The following is a 15363-nucleotide window of genomic DNA, read 5'->3' on the forward strand; positions in this document are numbered from 1 at the left end:
TATATTTTAAACAAATAACAAAAAGGATCCAATAAATAAAATCAATAATCGCCACAAAGATTCCTTGACCAGTAAAGGGAGGAGTGGTTCATGAAATAAATAATTGAACATTAAACATCCTAGCACATACTACCTAAACCAATTACTCACAAAAAAAAAAACAGAGGAAGAATGAGAGTTCATTGAAATTTAACAAACTTAAAACTCAAAACAGGCTATACGGGATTTGAATACATCACTTACTTTTTTAAGACAAAAAAAAGTAAAAACAAAGTAATATTTGCTTCAAATAAATTCATGACACGACGAATTTACCATCCGTATTATAAACTCTAATTACCTCTGTAAGTCGCAGTGGTAAATTCTTTTTCCTCACTTTCAGCGTATGATATTTATGCTCTTCCGTGTCTAAGCTCTGAGATATCCTAGATGAACCTCTTCCACTGTCCTCCCTCTCTAAAAATTAAAGAGCTTTTCAATTTATTTTAACAAGAATTTACAAACACTTTAGAAAATCGGAAAATTACGTTAAACACGAGACTGATGGAATTCAATGGTTTCCTATCTCCAAATAAAAGGAACTTTTCTCTGTAAAAAGGGACGTCTATCTCTTCAAAACAAGAGGATTCAATACAAAAATAAAGTAATGACAGAGTATTAGCAGCCAAAAACGGTATGAAACTGAATATCTTATCTCTTTAGAAGAGCAATAATTTTAGCACATATATAATTTTATTATATATAATTTTAGTAATCTTTTTCTGAAAAATTCGCATACTAACAATTTCTGGTGTGAAAAGACGATTTTGATAGGTCACGAATTCCGGAAAACTCGTTCCCCTCCTAGCACTCTTAGTATATTCCTCTTAAATCCTCTCCTAACTGAAATTAGAGACCCAACAACCGGCAAAGACTGTCAAAATCAAGTTTGGCAGCTGGACAAGGGTGAGTGATTAAGAATCATGTCATTTATACTCTTAGACATCCCAACCTGGGTTAATTTTGCATCGTATTTGACATCCTATTTTATCAAACTCGTATGCAGCGTTTGTTTAATTAATTAATCGCCTTGCAGGCCAACTGACCCTTCCAGGTTTGCAAACAGGTTAATTGAACTTTGAGAGTCTTAGCAATATATTCAAAAAAGGTATTGTTATTTTGGACTCGATTTTAATTAAAGTAAGTTTGTTTTTTCTTCATGATTACGATTAAACTAGGCAAAAAAATAAAATGAATGTCAACAACAACTGAAACTAGAAAAATTATATAATAAGACTTTTTCATGCGTGAATCAGGGTATGGAGGGACGACAAATTAATCACACAATTTTTCCCCTTTCTTTTAAGTTTATATTTCCTGTGAAACACAAGATTTCGCAATAAGCCCAGAGCCATCAGTTTCACCAAAAGAACAATGTACACTTACAGTTAGACTCATTGGTTTCAAATCTGTTCTTTCATTATTCCATAAGTATGATACTAATTAGAAATTTTCTTAACGAATGAGCTAAACGTGCTTAAAAAACAAAAATGAAATCCTTATTTTCTACATTAATAGACTCTTTTACAATCGCTATATTATCCCATAAGAGCCAAGGATATTTTTCACGGTAAATCTAAGAGAAGGGCAGCCTGGCACCACCCAGTATATATTATTTTCAAAAGTATGCCTCACTGAGCTAGACTGTATCCAAAAATAAATGGGTGATGGACATCGTCCCCAATCTTTGGGCTCAGGCGGTAGCAATCCATACCTACCCTATTGGTGTGGGTGAGGTTTATTTTTAATTCAGCTCTTCATTATCTAATTACTAGCCAACGAATATTTCGAGAAAAAACAAAATCCTGGTCGACATCTGTCGAGCAAGAAACAAAAGCTCATCCGAATTTTAGGCAAATTTACTATCTTCTATAAGAACATAGCTTAGCAATCGCTTTGGGATTTTCGAGTTGGTAATGAGTTTTTCAGGGGAGCGCTGCCTCTGGTTATCAAGTCGAACCAAAGATTGGTCAAAAGTACAGGTCATTTCGAAGGAATATTGCTTTGCAAAAAAAAACAAAAAAAACGGTTAGAACAATACCTATCTCTATGGCATCGCCCATTCAGTGGCTTGAATTAACCCAACTAAAAATACTTTCTTTTTCGAGCAATATTCACATTCATAGCCAAATTACTTTGTGTACGACACAAATCAGAACTACACACCTTTACGTAGTGCTCTTAGCTCTCAGAATTTGTTTAGGGCCTCTTTTTAGGGTATCTTCTTACATATACAAAATATTCACTTACATAGACAAGCTGGATAATTTTTAGGCCTTTCTGAGTAGATCCTCTAGCAATGTCAAGCACTGCCCCCCATCAATTTTCGACTTTCTCTTTCTTTTTAAAGAAAAATTTGCCCCTAACCACACATCGCACTCCCAGCCAAAGACACTCAGGATCAGGATACAATCAGGAGAGCGGTACCTGTGCAACGCAGACCCTTAGTCAGCATGCGAAAAAGTTTTTTTCTTTAAGCAGTGCTGTATACAGCGTAGACCGTGCGTCTCAAATACAGCGCTGATAACCTCGGTCAGTAAAGAAAGGGAAGAACATCAGAATAGAAAGGTTAACAGTTTTAAAAAACTGTATGCAATGAGGAGCTACTGAAAAAGAACTAGATTATACAAGTGAATGGTTAGTTCTTCGCAGTTTATTATTGATCAAATGAAAATTCTTCAGTTCTCCTGCAGAACTGCGGTTCTAAACAAGTTCTCTGCAGATCTTAAAAAGTTATCTTTAGATCTTAATCTGTTATTCTTCTTGACCCTTAATGAGTTCCTTCAGAAACAGAACTACTTAATAATCTGAATATAAGATGTTTTGCATGAATTTTATTGAACATTAGAAATTACATAAAACAATAAATTTTATTTATTGCTCAGGACTTGACCTGTGAATACCTCAAACCCATTAACAGGTTTTCAACCTCCATAACACATGTTTATTAGGATTTTAATGCTTCTTTTAAGTTCCTTTTAGCGGTAAAGCTTTGAAATCACTTCAATTCTTTTCCATAAGTTGAACTATTGCCAGGCATTAGTACAAATGACCCAAAATCAATAAACTTAAATAAATTCATATCCTAACCAAGCCGTAATCATAGGGCAAGATAATACAAAATAAACAACCTTTTAGTCATTTTGTCCATTTTAATGTTTTAAAATTACTTCTTTTGTAGTGAAAGAGCAATTGCCTCACAGAGATATAATAAGGCCAGAATAGTCTCCTGACAATAGGGGCACCAGAGTATTTCTTACATACCAGTTAAATTAATTGAAACTAATCATATTAATTAGTTATAAGATTAACTTACTACAAGATTAATTAATTATGAGATTGATTGATTAATCAATCAGATTAATAACAAATTGAACTATTAATTAGTTATAAGAGGGATGGATGACATAAGAAAAAAACAATTTTGGAAAAGTATTCCATTCAAAAGAGGGAATGATGCAAATTTGGTTGATACAAAATATATTTATATTTGGGTAATTTTTAGTGGCTTTATGGGCATTTCAGCATGCGGAGTTGTTAAGCCACAAAACGTATTTTTATAATGGAATAATGAAATTTTTACTTAATGAAAGCGAAGCGAATTAATTAATTTTTAGCGAAGTAATGACGGTAATGAAAACAGCAAAAGGGAAGACTTAATCTGAACAGCTCTCAACAGCTCTAGAAGCCTAGAATTAATTTAGAACTTCCTTGAAATGAAAAGGTTACGCAATCCAGGTAATTCTTATCAATCGATCAGAGAACGTGTCTCACTGACTTATAAACTTTTAATCAACGCTCATGTAATGACAGGCGTAACTAATGATAATAAAAAGTAAATATATTATATTAGTTTGAGCCTAGATGATTGACTTAGGTCTATCAAAGCTTACCTGTTTTTTGTCTGGCTTCTGCACAGTATTTTCATCACCCCAACATTCCTTGTGTCCTGGTCGGTTTCTCTTTGAGTGTCCCGGTCGTCATTTATATTCCCTACTAGCTGTTGGGATGGCGCTTCGGGCCCTCCCCCAAGCCCCCCCGCGCGCGTAAGTCGTTACGCGCCATTGTAGTTGTGTCCCTGTGATTCTAATGATTGCCCTTGAGCTTTGTTGATGGTGATTGCTAATCGACCATTCCCTGTGTCGCCGTCGTCATTTATATATCCCCCTGAGCCCCCAGCGTCCCCGTTGTAGTTGTGTCCCTGTGTCCCGGTCGTCATTTATATTCCCTGTGTCCCGGTCGTCGTTTGTGTCCCGGTGTCCCAGTCTGTAATTTCTCTTTGAGTGTCCCGGTCGTCATTTATATTCCTTGTGTCCCGGTGTCCCGGTCGTCATTTTTGTCCCGGTGTCCCGGTCTGTATATACATTCGTTTTTGAATTGGTCTTTTTTTTAGTTTTTTGTTTTTTACCTTTTTTTTAGTGTTTTCTTAGTTATACCTCATGATTCTAATGATTGCCCTTGAGCTTTGTTGATGGTGATTGCTAATCGAACATTCCCTGTGTCCCCGTCGTCATTTATATATCCCGCTGTGCCCCCCGGCATCCCCGTTGTAGTTGTGTCCCTGTGTCCCGGTCGTCATTTATATTCCCTGTGTCCCGGTCGTCATTTGTGTCCCGGTATCCCGGTCTGTATATACATTCGTTTTTGAATTGGTATATGATGAAATAAATTTTTGTGTTTTTCCCCTTTTTTTCTTTTTAGTTTTTTTTTGGTTTTTACTTTTTTTTTAGTTTTTTTTCTTTTTAGTTTTTTTGTAGTTTTTACCTTTATAGTTTTTTTATTTTTATTTTCATTTTTTTAGTTTTGTTTTTCTTCTTTATTTTTCAGTTTTTTTCCTTTATTTTTCAGTTTTTTTCCTTTTTTTTATTTTTTTCCTTTTTTATTTTTTTTTCTTTTTTATTTTTTTTTCTTTTTTAGTTTTTTTTAGTTTTTTAGCTTTTCTAGTTTTTTTATTAGTTTTTAGTTTTGTTTTTCTTTTTAGTTTCTTTTGTAGTTTTTACCTTTTTTTAGTTTTTTTAGTTTTTTTTTTACTTATGTCCTGGTCGTCATTTATATTCCCTGTGTCCCGGTCGTCATTTGTGTCCCGGTGCTTTGTTGATGGTGATTGCTAATCGAACATTCCTTGTGTCCCGGTCGCTTTCTCTTTGAGTGTCCCGGTCGTCATTTATATTCCCAATGTCCCGGTGTCCCGGTCGTCATTTGTGTCCCGATGTCCGGGTCTGTAATTTCGTCAGTCGACAAACATGACGTCAGTCGACACACAAACATGACGTCAGTCGACACACAAACATGACGTCACTCGACACACAGACAAACAGACAACTAGTTTATATATATATAGATGTCCCGGTTTCCCGGTCGTCATTTGTGTCCCGATGTCCCGGTCTGTAATTTCGTCAGTCGACAAACATGACGTCAGTCGATACACAAACATGACGTCACTCGACACACAGACAACTTATTTTTATATATATATAGATTTGTATACATGTTCTTAACCTATGTATGGGTTTCTACTGTTACTTTGTCTTCTTTTGAGCTGTATTTACTACATTCTTATACCTATCTAAGGTTTTTCTGCTAATTTTTTTTTCTCTTTTAAACCTCATATTTTTCATATTTTCTTTTAATATTTTGTTTACTTTTTTTTCATTTACTATGTTTCATATTTATGAAAAGCTTTTCTGTTGTTCTTTTTACCCTTTTCTTTCTTTCCATGAGGCTTATTTGCTATTTTTATCTTCACACCAACACGTATATTTGTCCATGCAGGTTATTTCTTTAACTTGCATAAGGAAACCTTTCATGAGATATGTTAATACATAATATTATAATCTTATTATAAAGCATGTAACGATTACAAGATGTAATTTTATAATTTTATTTGAATAATATAATATTATGGTGTTATCATATACTAATAAAACATTTTTCTCTGAACTCCACTGTTTATACTTTTGTATGTTTGTGGGTAATAAAAATTATTATTATTATTATTTTTATAATGATGTACTGATACAGACTGATATAAAATTTTATAATCCTACACAATTTCCACGAACTTTATTTTTTATGGTATAATTACCTGATAAGATAAGATAGCAGTCATCACAGACACGCCCTTTTTTGTATTTGAGATATTCCAAGCCTGCCTGGTTACCTGAACAGCTTGTGCAGACTACCTAAAAACAGAAGAGTTAAAAGCACAACATAACCAGGGAACAAACAACAACAAAACTTGAATGATGTCAGGAATAGCACAACAGAATTAGGTCAGAGTCGGCGAAATTGTTCGGCGTAAATTATAACCTAACGTATGCATCTTGATTGATTCCAAAGCCAGATTATCAGTTTATGTAAGTTGTCACAGAGTAGCAACTGTATATATTTAGTTTGATCACTCTTGTTTTATTCTTCTTTGATTTTAAATTTTCCATATTTTTAATGTAGTCTTGTTTTAAACTCTTTCTTCGCCGCGCTGTTTAATACAAGCGCGACATTTGTGCAATTATTCTCCTCTTTCTTCCTACTGCCCGTAGACCCGGTCTTGTTCTCAACATTTACTTTGTTATTGTTTTTTTTGTATTGTTTTTTGTTGTTTTTTTTCTTTTTATTTGTCTTTTTTATTCGTCAATAAAAAAAAGCCACTCAAAAAAGTCACTTGAAGTTACTCAAATCAAATAAATCGCCTGGACCAGATGGATTGCAAGCAGAACTCATGAAAGTCGACTCAGAAGTTGTAACAGACCTCTACCACAGATTTGCCACAGCTACCTGGCACAAAGAACATTTCCCGAAAACGTGATGTTCCGCTACCATAGTTCCTCTGCATACGAAAGGATCCAAAGCCGAATGTGGCAATTACCGTCCAATCAGCCTGACAAACCAACCTGCCAAAGTGTTGACCAGGATACTACTGGACAGAATAAAAGCATTAACCAGTCACATCATCCCTGAGTGTCAGGTGGGTTTCCGAGCAAAGCAATCAACGATAGACCAGATTTTTGTCATCCGTCAAGCAATGGAAAAATACCTTGAATACGGTCAGGACCTCTATCAACTCTTCATTGACTTCAAACTAGCTTTCGACTTTATTTGGAGAGACGGTCTTTGGCATTTATTACTGCATTACGGCATCCCGTCAAATATCGTATCACTCATTCGTAACATGTATGAGCGGTTCAGAAGCCAAGTACATACAGTTGAGGGAACGACCGAAGAATTCTAAGCTTTTGTTGGTGTTTTGCAAGGATGCATCCTCTCAAGACACATGTTTAATCTCTTCCTCCATTGTTTAATCTCGCATGTTGAAGTAACCAATGGGGCACTAGATCCGTAGATGAACTCCAAACCAAAGCAGATAACCTGGAAATGGTTACAAGAACCTTCAGAATGAAAATCAACGAGGATAAAACGAAAGCCATACTCGTGTCAAGGTTCACTAACCAATCCCGACCAAAAACAAAGCTTAATGGAGTGGAAACAGAATGGTAGACAGCTTCACATATCTGGAGAGCCAGATTACGAGCAACAATAACTCAGTGGACATCAAAAGACGCCTCGCTCTGGGTAGCACCGGCTTCAGAGCTCTGATGGCAATATGGAAGCAAAATCGAATCTCCGTGAAGCTAAAATTTAAACTATTTTGCTCCATCATCATTACTATAGCTATGCACGGTTGTGAAACGTGGATAGTCAGAGTAGATGACTCTAAGCGACTCACAAAGCTGCTTTGAGACAAAGCTGATGCGTCGAATCACTTGCGTAACATACGTAGATCGAGTCTCAAACTCCGACCAACTCAAGAGACTGCAGTATAACACTACCATCCTGAACAGGGTCCGTGTACAACAATTCAAGTTGCTTGGCCACGTCAAGCGCATGTACAACGACAAACTACCGAAAATTGCCTTGAAGATCGCATTCACGGTTCTCGCCCTCGCGGTCGCCCTCCGAAGTGCTTGAAGGAGAACTTCTCCGACTGCAACCACTCTGGTCTTTTCAGAATGGCACAAAACAGAGAGCAGTATAGACAAATACATTCGCTCGTGAGGAGAGAGGCCCCGAGACGACCACCAAGGCCGGATGGGACTTAAGCCAAGTAAGTCAAGTCTTTTCACATTGAACAGCAGGTTATAAAAAATCGCCGATTTAGGATATGTGAAAAAATAACCGCCAGGAAAAGCAAAAACGAATAACTCTGAAAGACAAAACAGCCACTTCATAGTTGTAAAAACAGTTTTAATCATATTGGTGAGCATCGTATAAAGCTAGCACGTACACACGCATTTATGTTGAGGTGCAAGATTTTTTTACAAGGGGAAAAGGGTATGCGAAAAATACAAATCAAACTTTTTGAAAATATAAACACTTATACAAAACCTTAGGAAATTACGAGGAAAGTGTAAAAAACAAGAGATTCAAGTAAAGGAAAAATGTCTTAGGAAGCTCAAACTACTCTTACTAAGCATGATAAATGTCTATCCTTCCTCCTGAAGAATGTCTATTTTACATCGTTTCTAACTGATGCATGGCTCTCATTGTGTCTAGTGTAGAGTAAAACCTGTCTTAAAGTAAGCCCAATTCAGCAATGAGAGTCGTGTGAACTCATATAATTACTTTTAGGCTCCCACAATATTGATTGAGGCAAGGAATTGTGCCTTAGTTTGCAGAAGGGAAGAAGGGAGCCACCAGAAAAATCGATCATATTTGTGTAAAAAGGAAATCAGGTAATTCGGCAAATTTGAAATTTGACATGCGTCATTAATAAGGATATGGCCCATCCTCAGCAGGGGCTTAGATTTTGAAAAAAAAATTTAGTTTTGTCTTTTCATTTTTATATTGAAGAGCCTCCTCCCTAGATTTCGAAAAGTACCTTTTTCATATCTCCATAAAAAGATCGAAAAAAAAATCTTGAAAAGAACCCCCTACATTTTCGTGACTTAGCAACGCTGGTCCTCGGCTATTCTATGGATAGTTTGTTGCCATTTCCTGATACAATCCAATCATTTAAGAAGGGTTGCCCTCATTCCAGGCCATGGTATCAATAAAGGAGGAAGGTCTTCAACTTTTTTCATCTCTTCTTCTACTATTATAACTACACGACTCTTTTTAGGTTGTTCATTATTTTTTCTTTCTGCTTTCTAGGGTCAAATTTTCGTAATCACCTTCTAACTTTCACAAAACCGACAATTTTACCACTGTAACGAAAACACTTTTCATGTTATAAGACTAAAGATCGCTAACATACAATATCCTTTGGTTATACGGGAAAAAGCTCTTATTTGTGTATGCATTATTTTCATCGTATTTCATCATTTTTAAGTATTCAAAATTGTTGGCAAAAGGAACAAAAAAAGAAACCCCCTTTCAATGATTGCTTACCTTTCCACAGGCTCTACAGTGATGTCTTCGAAAAGTGACTGAAAAAGATGAACAGCATAATTGACACATGGTCACTCGGCTATCTGGAACCCAAACTGGGGCCTGAAAATGATAAATTTACACTGCATCCCAAATATACAAAAAAAAACTTAAAAGGCCAGTCAATTTTTTCGTTCAACAAAGCTTTAAATTTAGTTTATTCCTTGACAGGATAGTATCTAAATGACAATACGGGCAAATATGGACGGCAGGTTTTGCATGCGCTTACTTTAAGGCAATGAAGGAGGCTTAGCAGTTTGGGAGGGGGAGGGCACTGAAAACATAGATATGAACGGGCGATTCATATAAATAACGGGAATGATGGGGCAATTTGAGAAATCTTGAGATTTAAGGATGGGGAAAATATGAGTCTAAAGAAAAATTCCATAGCCTCCAGAGGAATATAAACACAGTTTTGACGAATATCATATTCACTCCTGAAATTTCCAGTTAGAATTAAACACAAAATGCATTTCTTAAGCTTCAGAATCTGAATTTTTTCTGATGCTAACCCCCTAGAATGTTGGATGTATGCACCCGTGCTTTACTGTGTTCTTCCACATCGCTTTTCAAGAGCAAATGTTCGAGCTGCAATACATTTGATAGGCATTAAAGAAATTTGATTAAGTATTTTTCAAGATAGGAAAAGTGACCCCCTGCTAAAAGCTGACATTAATAAAGAAACAAAGCAGAGCATATAATAAATAAACGAACTTTCCCTACAGACTTTAATGTAAGTGGTTCAATACCAGTAATCAATTCCAAGCCAAATAAACAACGCTCTCTCTTCAAATATTAGCACAAACTACAGTAAGATCCAGATAGCAAACATCTGTATGTCAAAGACTTGAAAAATTACGGTGTTGAATAAAAAAAAATGAGAATCATAAATAAATGTTGTTTTCTGTGAAAAAAGCCGAAACTTAAATGATCCAGAACTAATTAGTTATATGCATACAACTTCTAGTTTAGGCTGTCGTTTCAGTCAAAATAAAGATCTAAGCAATATCGAAATTAATTGAAAGACAATATATTGGTTGGGCTCGAGCTTGGTAAATACACCATGTGCGTTGAGGTTCTAAGCATCATAGGGTCAGATCATTTTCCAGTGAAGGTTATCCTTATAACGGGAATAGTAGGAAAAACAAATGTAGTGAAGAAGAGTAATGATGATTTGAAAAAAAAAATATTTATTATAAGAAGCCTTTAAAGACCGAGTGGAGTGGTGAGGAGCTGGAGTTGTTGGGAAATGAACTTTTAAGGCCCGAGGCAATTGAAAGGCTTGAAATTATGTACAAATCATGAATGGATGTTGATAAGACTCTGAGTGAATTGGGTTCAGTTATATTTAATTGTGCTTAAAAGTCTGAAAGGTTAAATAAGAAAATAAATGTAAATTTCTTAGTGTAAAGTTATTAAAAGTTATTTAGAAGATTTACTAGAGGCAGTTAAAAATTACTCTTCATCTGAGGAAAATCATGAATCATTGTTGAGATTTAAAGAAAAAAGAAGAAAATATAAATGGTTGATAAAAAGAAAAAAAGTATCAGAAGCTTAGAGAAGAACAGAAGGAGCTTGAGCAAGCTTTTAATATAGGTAATACAAAAGATTTCCGGTCAAAAATGAAATCAAATGATAATAAAAGAAAGGCTCTATCAGATATCTCAGCAGCCGATACTTGGTCAAGTTATTTAGAGAGTATAGAAGGGGAATGTTTAGAATTAAGTAAGGAAAACTGGAGCGATTTTGTGTTGTTCCCTATGAGAGAAAAGGATTATGATTTGGTGAGAGAAGTTTCGTCAGAAGAAATTAGGAAAGTTGTCAGGAATATGAAAGGAAGGTCTGGAGCAGGAACAGATGGAATACCAGCAATTTTGATAATGAGGTCACTTAATGTAATATTACCTGTGTTAGTTTACATATTTAATAAAATTATTAGTGATGGAGTATGGCCTTCTACATGGAGGACATCGATAATGGAAACTATATTTAAAAAGGAGAGTGCCAGGGATCATGAGAGTTATAGGTTGATAGCCTTACCTCCTAAACTTAGCAAAATCTTAGAGAAAATTTTCGATACCCGGTTAAATGATTGGCTAGAGGGTATTGGAGTTATGAAAGAAGAACAGGGATGTTTTAGAAAAAGTTATAGTACTACGGATAGAGTGTTTATTTTAAGTGGATTAATTGAAAAGTATGGATCAGGAAAGTATAATTTATATGTTGCATTTTTGGACTTAAAAAAAAGCGTTTGATAATGTCAATAGAGTTCTGCTTAAAAAAAAGCCCAAACGATATGTAGCTACCTTCTTGTTTCATTCGTTTGGTTGTAAATATGTATTCTGAAAGTAGTGCAATAGTAAGAGTACGTGGGTCGGGTATTTCGAGGCCTTTTAAAGTTAAGAAAGGAGTAGAGCAAAGAAGCAGCTGGTCACCTCCACTTATTGGTCTTTTTATTAATGACATTGTCGAATTTTTAGCAAAAAAAATGGACTCCAACAGTGAGATTAGGTAATAAAAACTTCTCAGTGTTGTTGTTTGCGGATGACATTGCTCTAGTGGCGAATTCGGCACACAATTTACAGAAGCTCCTGGATTTAACAGATGATTATCTAAAGATGAAGTGCCTGCAGGTAAATGTTCAGAAATCAAAAGTGGTTATATTTAACAAGAGGAATGATAAATGTTAAATTAAATTGTGGTTTAAGGGAGAGGAAATACAAGTTGTGGATAAAATCAAGTATCTTGGATATATTTTTCAAAGTAATGGAAGATGAAATTCTCATATAAAGGAAACATTAAACCGGGAAGAGCAGCAATGTTTACAATTTTCCGGAATAACCTAATGGGAATAAAAAATCTGTCGTTGCATAAAAGGGTCTTTTTATCGAGAATAATGTCCATTCTACATTACGGAGCAGAGATTTGGGGGGGTACTTTAAGAGATTGTTTGGGCTGCATAGAACAACTCATTCCCATGTCACCAAATGGCGACCTAGGTATTTGGCCACTTATAAATTACAGACTACTCTCAATGATTAGATTTTGGTTGGAAGTCGTCCAGTAACCGAGTGACAGGTTGCTTAAGGCAGCTTAAGACAATTTACTATCGCAGAGAAAAAAGATCATTGCCATTAATAATAATGATAATAATAATAATTTATTTCTTACCCACTTACAAAAGGGAAAAAGTGGAGTACAAGGAGAAAAACAAAGAACTACAAATAACACAAAGAACACAAAAAAAACACAAATATAAGAAAAAAATATAACAATTTATAACAATTTTAATAAAAATATTTCATTTAAATTAAATATTTAAATAAATTTAAAAAATAAATAAAATAATTAATAAAAAAATAAAAATAAAAGACACTTTAGACAAAACAGTTTTCCTTTGTTTGGAATGAAGGTAGAGGACCAACGGATATAAATGCAAATTGGGAGAATGAGATTAAGACAGCACTAGAGAATCAAATGATTCATAAATGGAGTGAGGAGATAAAAAAAAATCAGAAGCATTAAAGTTTCATAAGGATGTTAAGGTGATTTACGGGCAGGAGTTCTACTTTAAGCTGAGTTTACCAGCTAGATATTTGACGCTGTGGATACAGCTCAGGGCTAACTGCCTGCCAATTAGTGCAAGATTTATAAAATATTCTAAAGAAAGATGTTCCAATGAGACAGATGTACTTGCCCACTTTGCAGAGTTAAAGAGGATTATTTAGTGCATTGCTTAAGCCGGTGTCTTGGGCTCTCTACGATAAGGCAAGGGATATTTAGAAATAACAAGTTGATACTTCCAGGTGTTTCAAATAGTACGTCGCCTCAGTTTATTTGTAAGGTATCTGGAAATTTTTTAAATAAAAAAATAATAATAAATAAATCTCAGTATAAAGTAAATGTAAAGTTTTATTTATTTATTTATGTGTTTTTTCGAGTGGTAAGCGTTCTTTTCAAGGACCTTTTTTTCAAGTGTTAAGTACTAGTATTAGGTTAGTGCAGTGTTTCATTTAAGCGTTTTATGATGATCGCTGATCGAAGTTTATGTTATTTGTGTCTTTCGTTTGTGTTGCTTGTACTGTGTTCATGGCTGTATATTTGGCTTTAAAATACACTTCTCTATCTATCTATAAAAACTAATAAAGCAGTCCCATAGCAAGAACGCTGTTTGGGAGAAGAATGAACATCATGCACCCCACAATGCTTAACGAATCACAAAATATCGACTGAAAAGGAGAAATTCACCAGAAAAATGGACTAAATTTAACATATTTAGCAGCTCTGCCCTCCTCCGAAAGAACAGTGAATATAAATATTGAAACCAGTTCAGATTTTTCAGTCACTTTTTTTTGGCAGTGGGGGGCTAGTAGAGAATGTCGCATGTCATCCATGGTCTTTTCGTTCTTCAGATCCAAGAGCGAAAAAAGAGTGACAGGGGCAAGGGTCATTCTATCTCACTAAAAACAGTCCTTAATGTTTTTGACAAGAAAGGTAAGTTGTGGTGAAGATGAAGCATTAGTTAAGTGTCCCACAAAAAAAAAAAAATTCAATAAAACACAAGTAGTTAGTAAATTTTGATGAATATATTATGCAGGAAATATTAAGGAGTCACAAATAGAGCGATTAGGTGAATGCCCAACGATTCGGTTCAAAAGCAATATAGGACCGATTGATTGGATTGAATTTTAGGACCAATTACAGTTAATGAATATGGGGGTAAACTTCAGATGAGTCAATTTCATGTGTGCTAAACAATTACACTTAGCAGCAATGATGGAATTCACATAGATTAAATCTTACTTATTCATGGTAACCTGGGGGTTCCCCTCAGTATCCTGAATTAAAGACAAAACGAACTAAGAAATATATTATACCTAACCCCTACTTACAAGCCATATTCAAAGCATAAAAACGTTCATAAGCTTCGTTCCTCAAGTGCGTAAGAAGGAATTGCTTCCGGACAAAAGGGGAGGGGGATACAAATTCAGCAAAAAGTAGAAAAGCCAGAAAAATAATAATTAAAAAAAAATGTTTCGGTGGGCATATCAGACTCTCCCCTTTTTTCATTATCCCAATCCCCAACATTATTGGGGGGTACGCTCCCCAATAATAGTCTAGAACCAATATCATACTTGGATAAAAAAAAGAATTTTTTTACTAAGACAATGACATATAAGCTATAACATTATGGATATTTAGCATACATATGAAACGCCCTTTCATCAGCGAAAAGGAATAAGTAAAGAAAAACTACATAAAAATAAATGCCAATTAAAAGCTAGGGGATAGGAAACAATATTAAAACATTAAGGGCTCGTATCACGACAGAGACTGACGCGAAAAGGTAATTCATACTTAATTGAGCACAGTGTTGGATTTCTATCATTACCTCTTCCTGCAATATCAATTTCGAAATAGACAGCTCCATTTGACAGAGGATCTCAAAGAAGTGTGTCATACTGATTAATGACCCAGTTTTACTCATTCTATTTCCTTGTTGTTCCAGGTGTCACCAGTAGAACTTAATAAGAAAGATAGGGTGAGAAAATGAGCCGCCTGCCAAAAGGAAAATTTTCCAGCCCTGATTTATAGGAACTGAGAGAATTTTATTCCTATATACATAGCAATAAAATGAAGGGAGCTAATTCCTACCAATGGATTGTCCACTCTCCACACCTAGTATATATCTTGGAGCATTTCTCTGCCACAAGTAGTCCATTTTACGCCACGTATAGGCACACGTACACCCCACTATGGCTCTTCGCAATACACATGGCATTTCCGCCACGGGTGGCGTGCACTACATCTATACGATTTTTGGAAGTTGGCTACCTATCGACGTCTAGTAACATTACTCTAGTCTGCAAATTGTATCAATTGATAAAAAAAATATAATAT

At 35.1% G+C, this 15363-nt stretch overlaps 1 protein-coding gene across 2 annotated transcripts in view; it reads right to left on the reverse strand.

The window, feature by feature from the left end:
- LOC136031298 (uncharacterized) overlaps positions 1-15363 on the reverse strand; it is a gene marked incomplete in the record, with an annotated part of 72725 nt that overhangs the window by 1942 nt on the left and 55420 nt on the right. For both annotated transcript variants that reach the window (XM_065710748.1, XM_065710749.1), the window contains 3 exon segments: positions 341-456; positions 6125-6221; positions 9424-9525. In XM_065710748.1, coding sequence (XP_065566820.1) covers positions 341-456; positions 6125-6221; positions 9424-9525 — 315 coding nt within the window.

Source organism: Artemia franciscana, chromosome 9, assembly GCF_032884065.1.
Source record: "Artemia franciscana chromosome 9, ASM3288406v1, whole genome shotgun sequence".
Classification (NCBI taxonomy): domain Eukaryota; kingdom Metazoa; phylum Arthropoda; class Branchiopoda; order Anostraca; family Artemiidae; genus Artemia; species Artemia franciscana.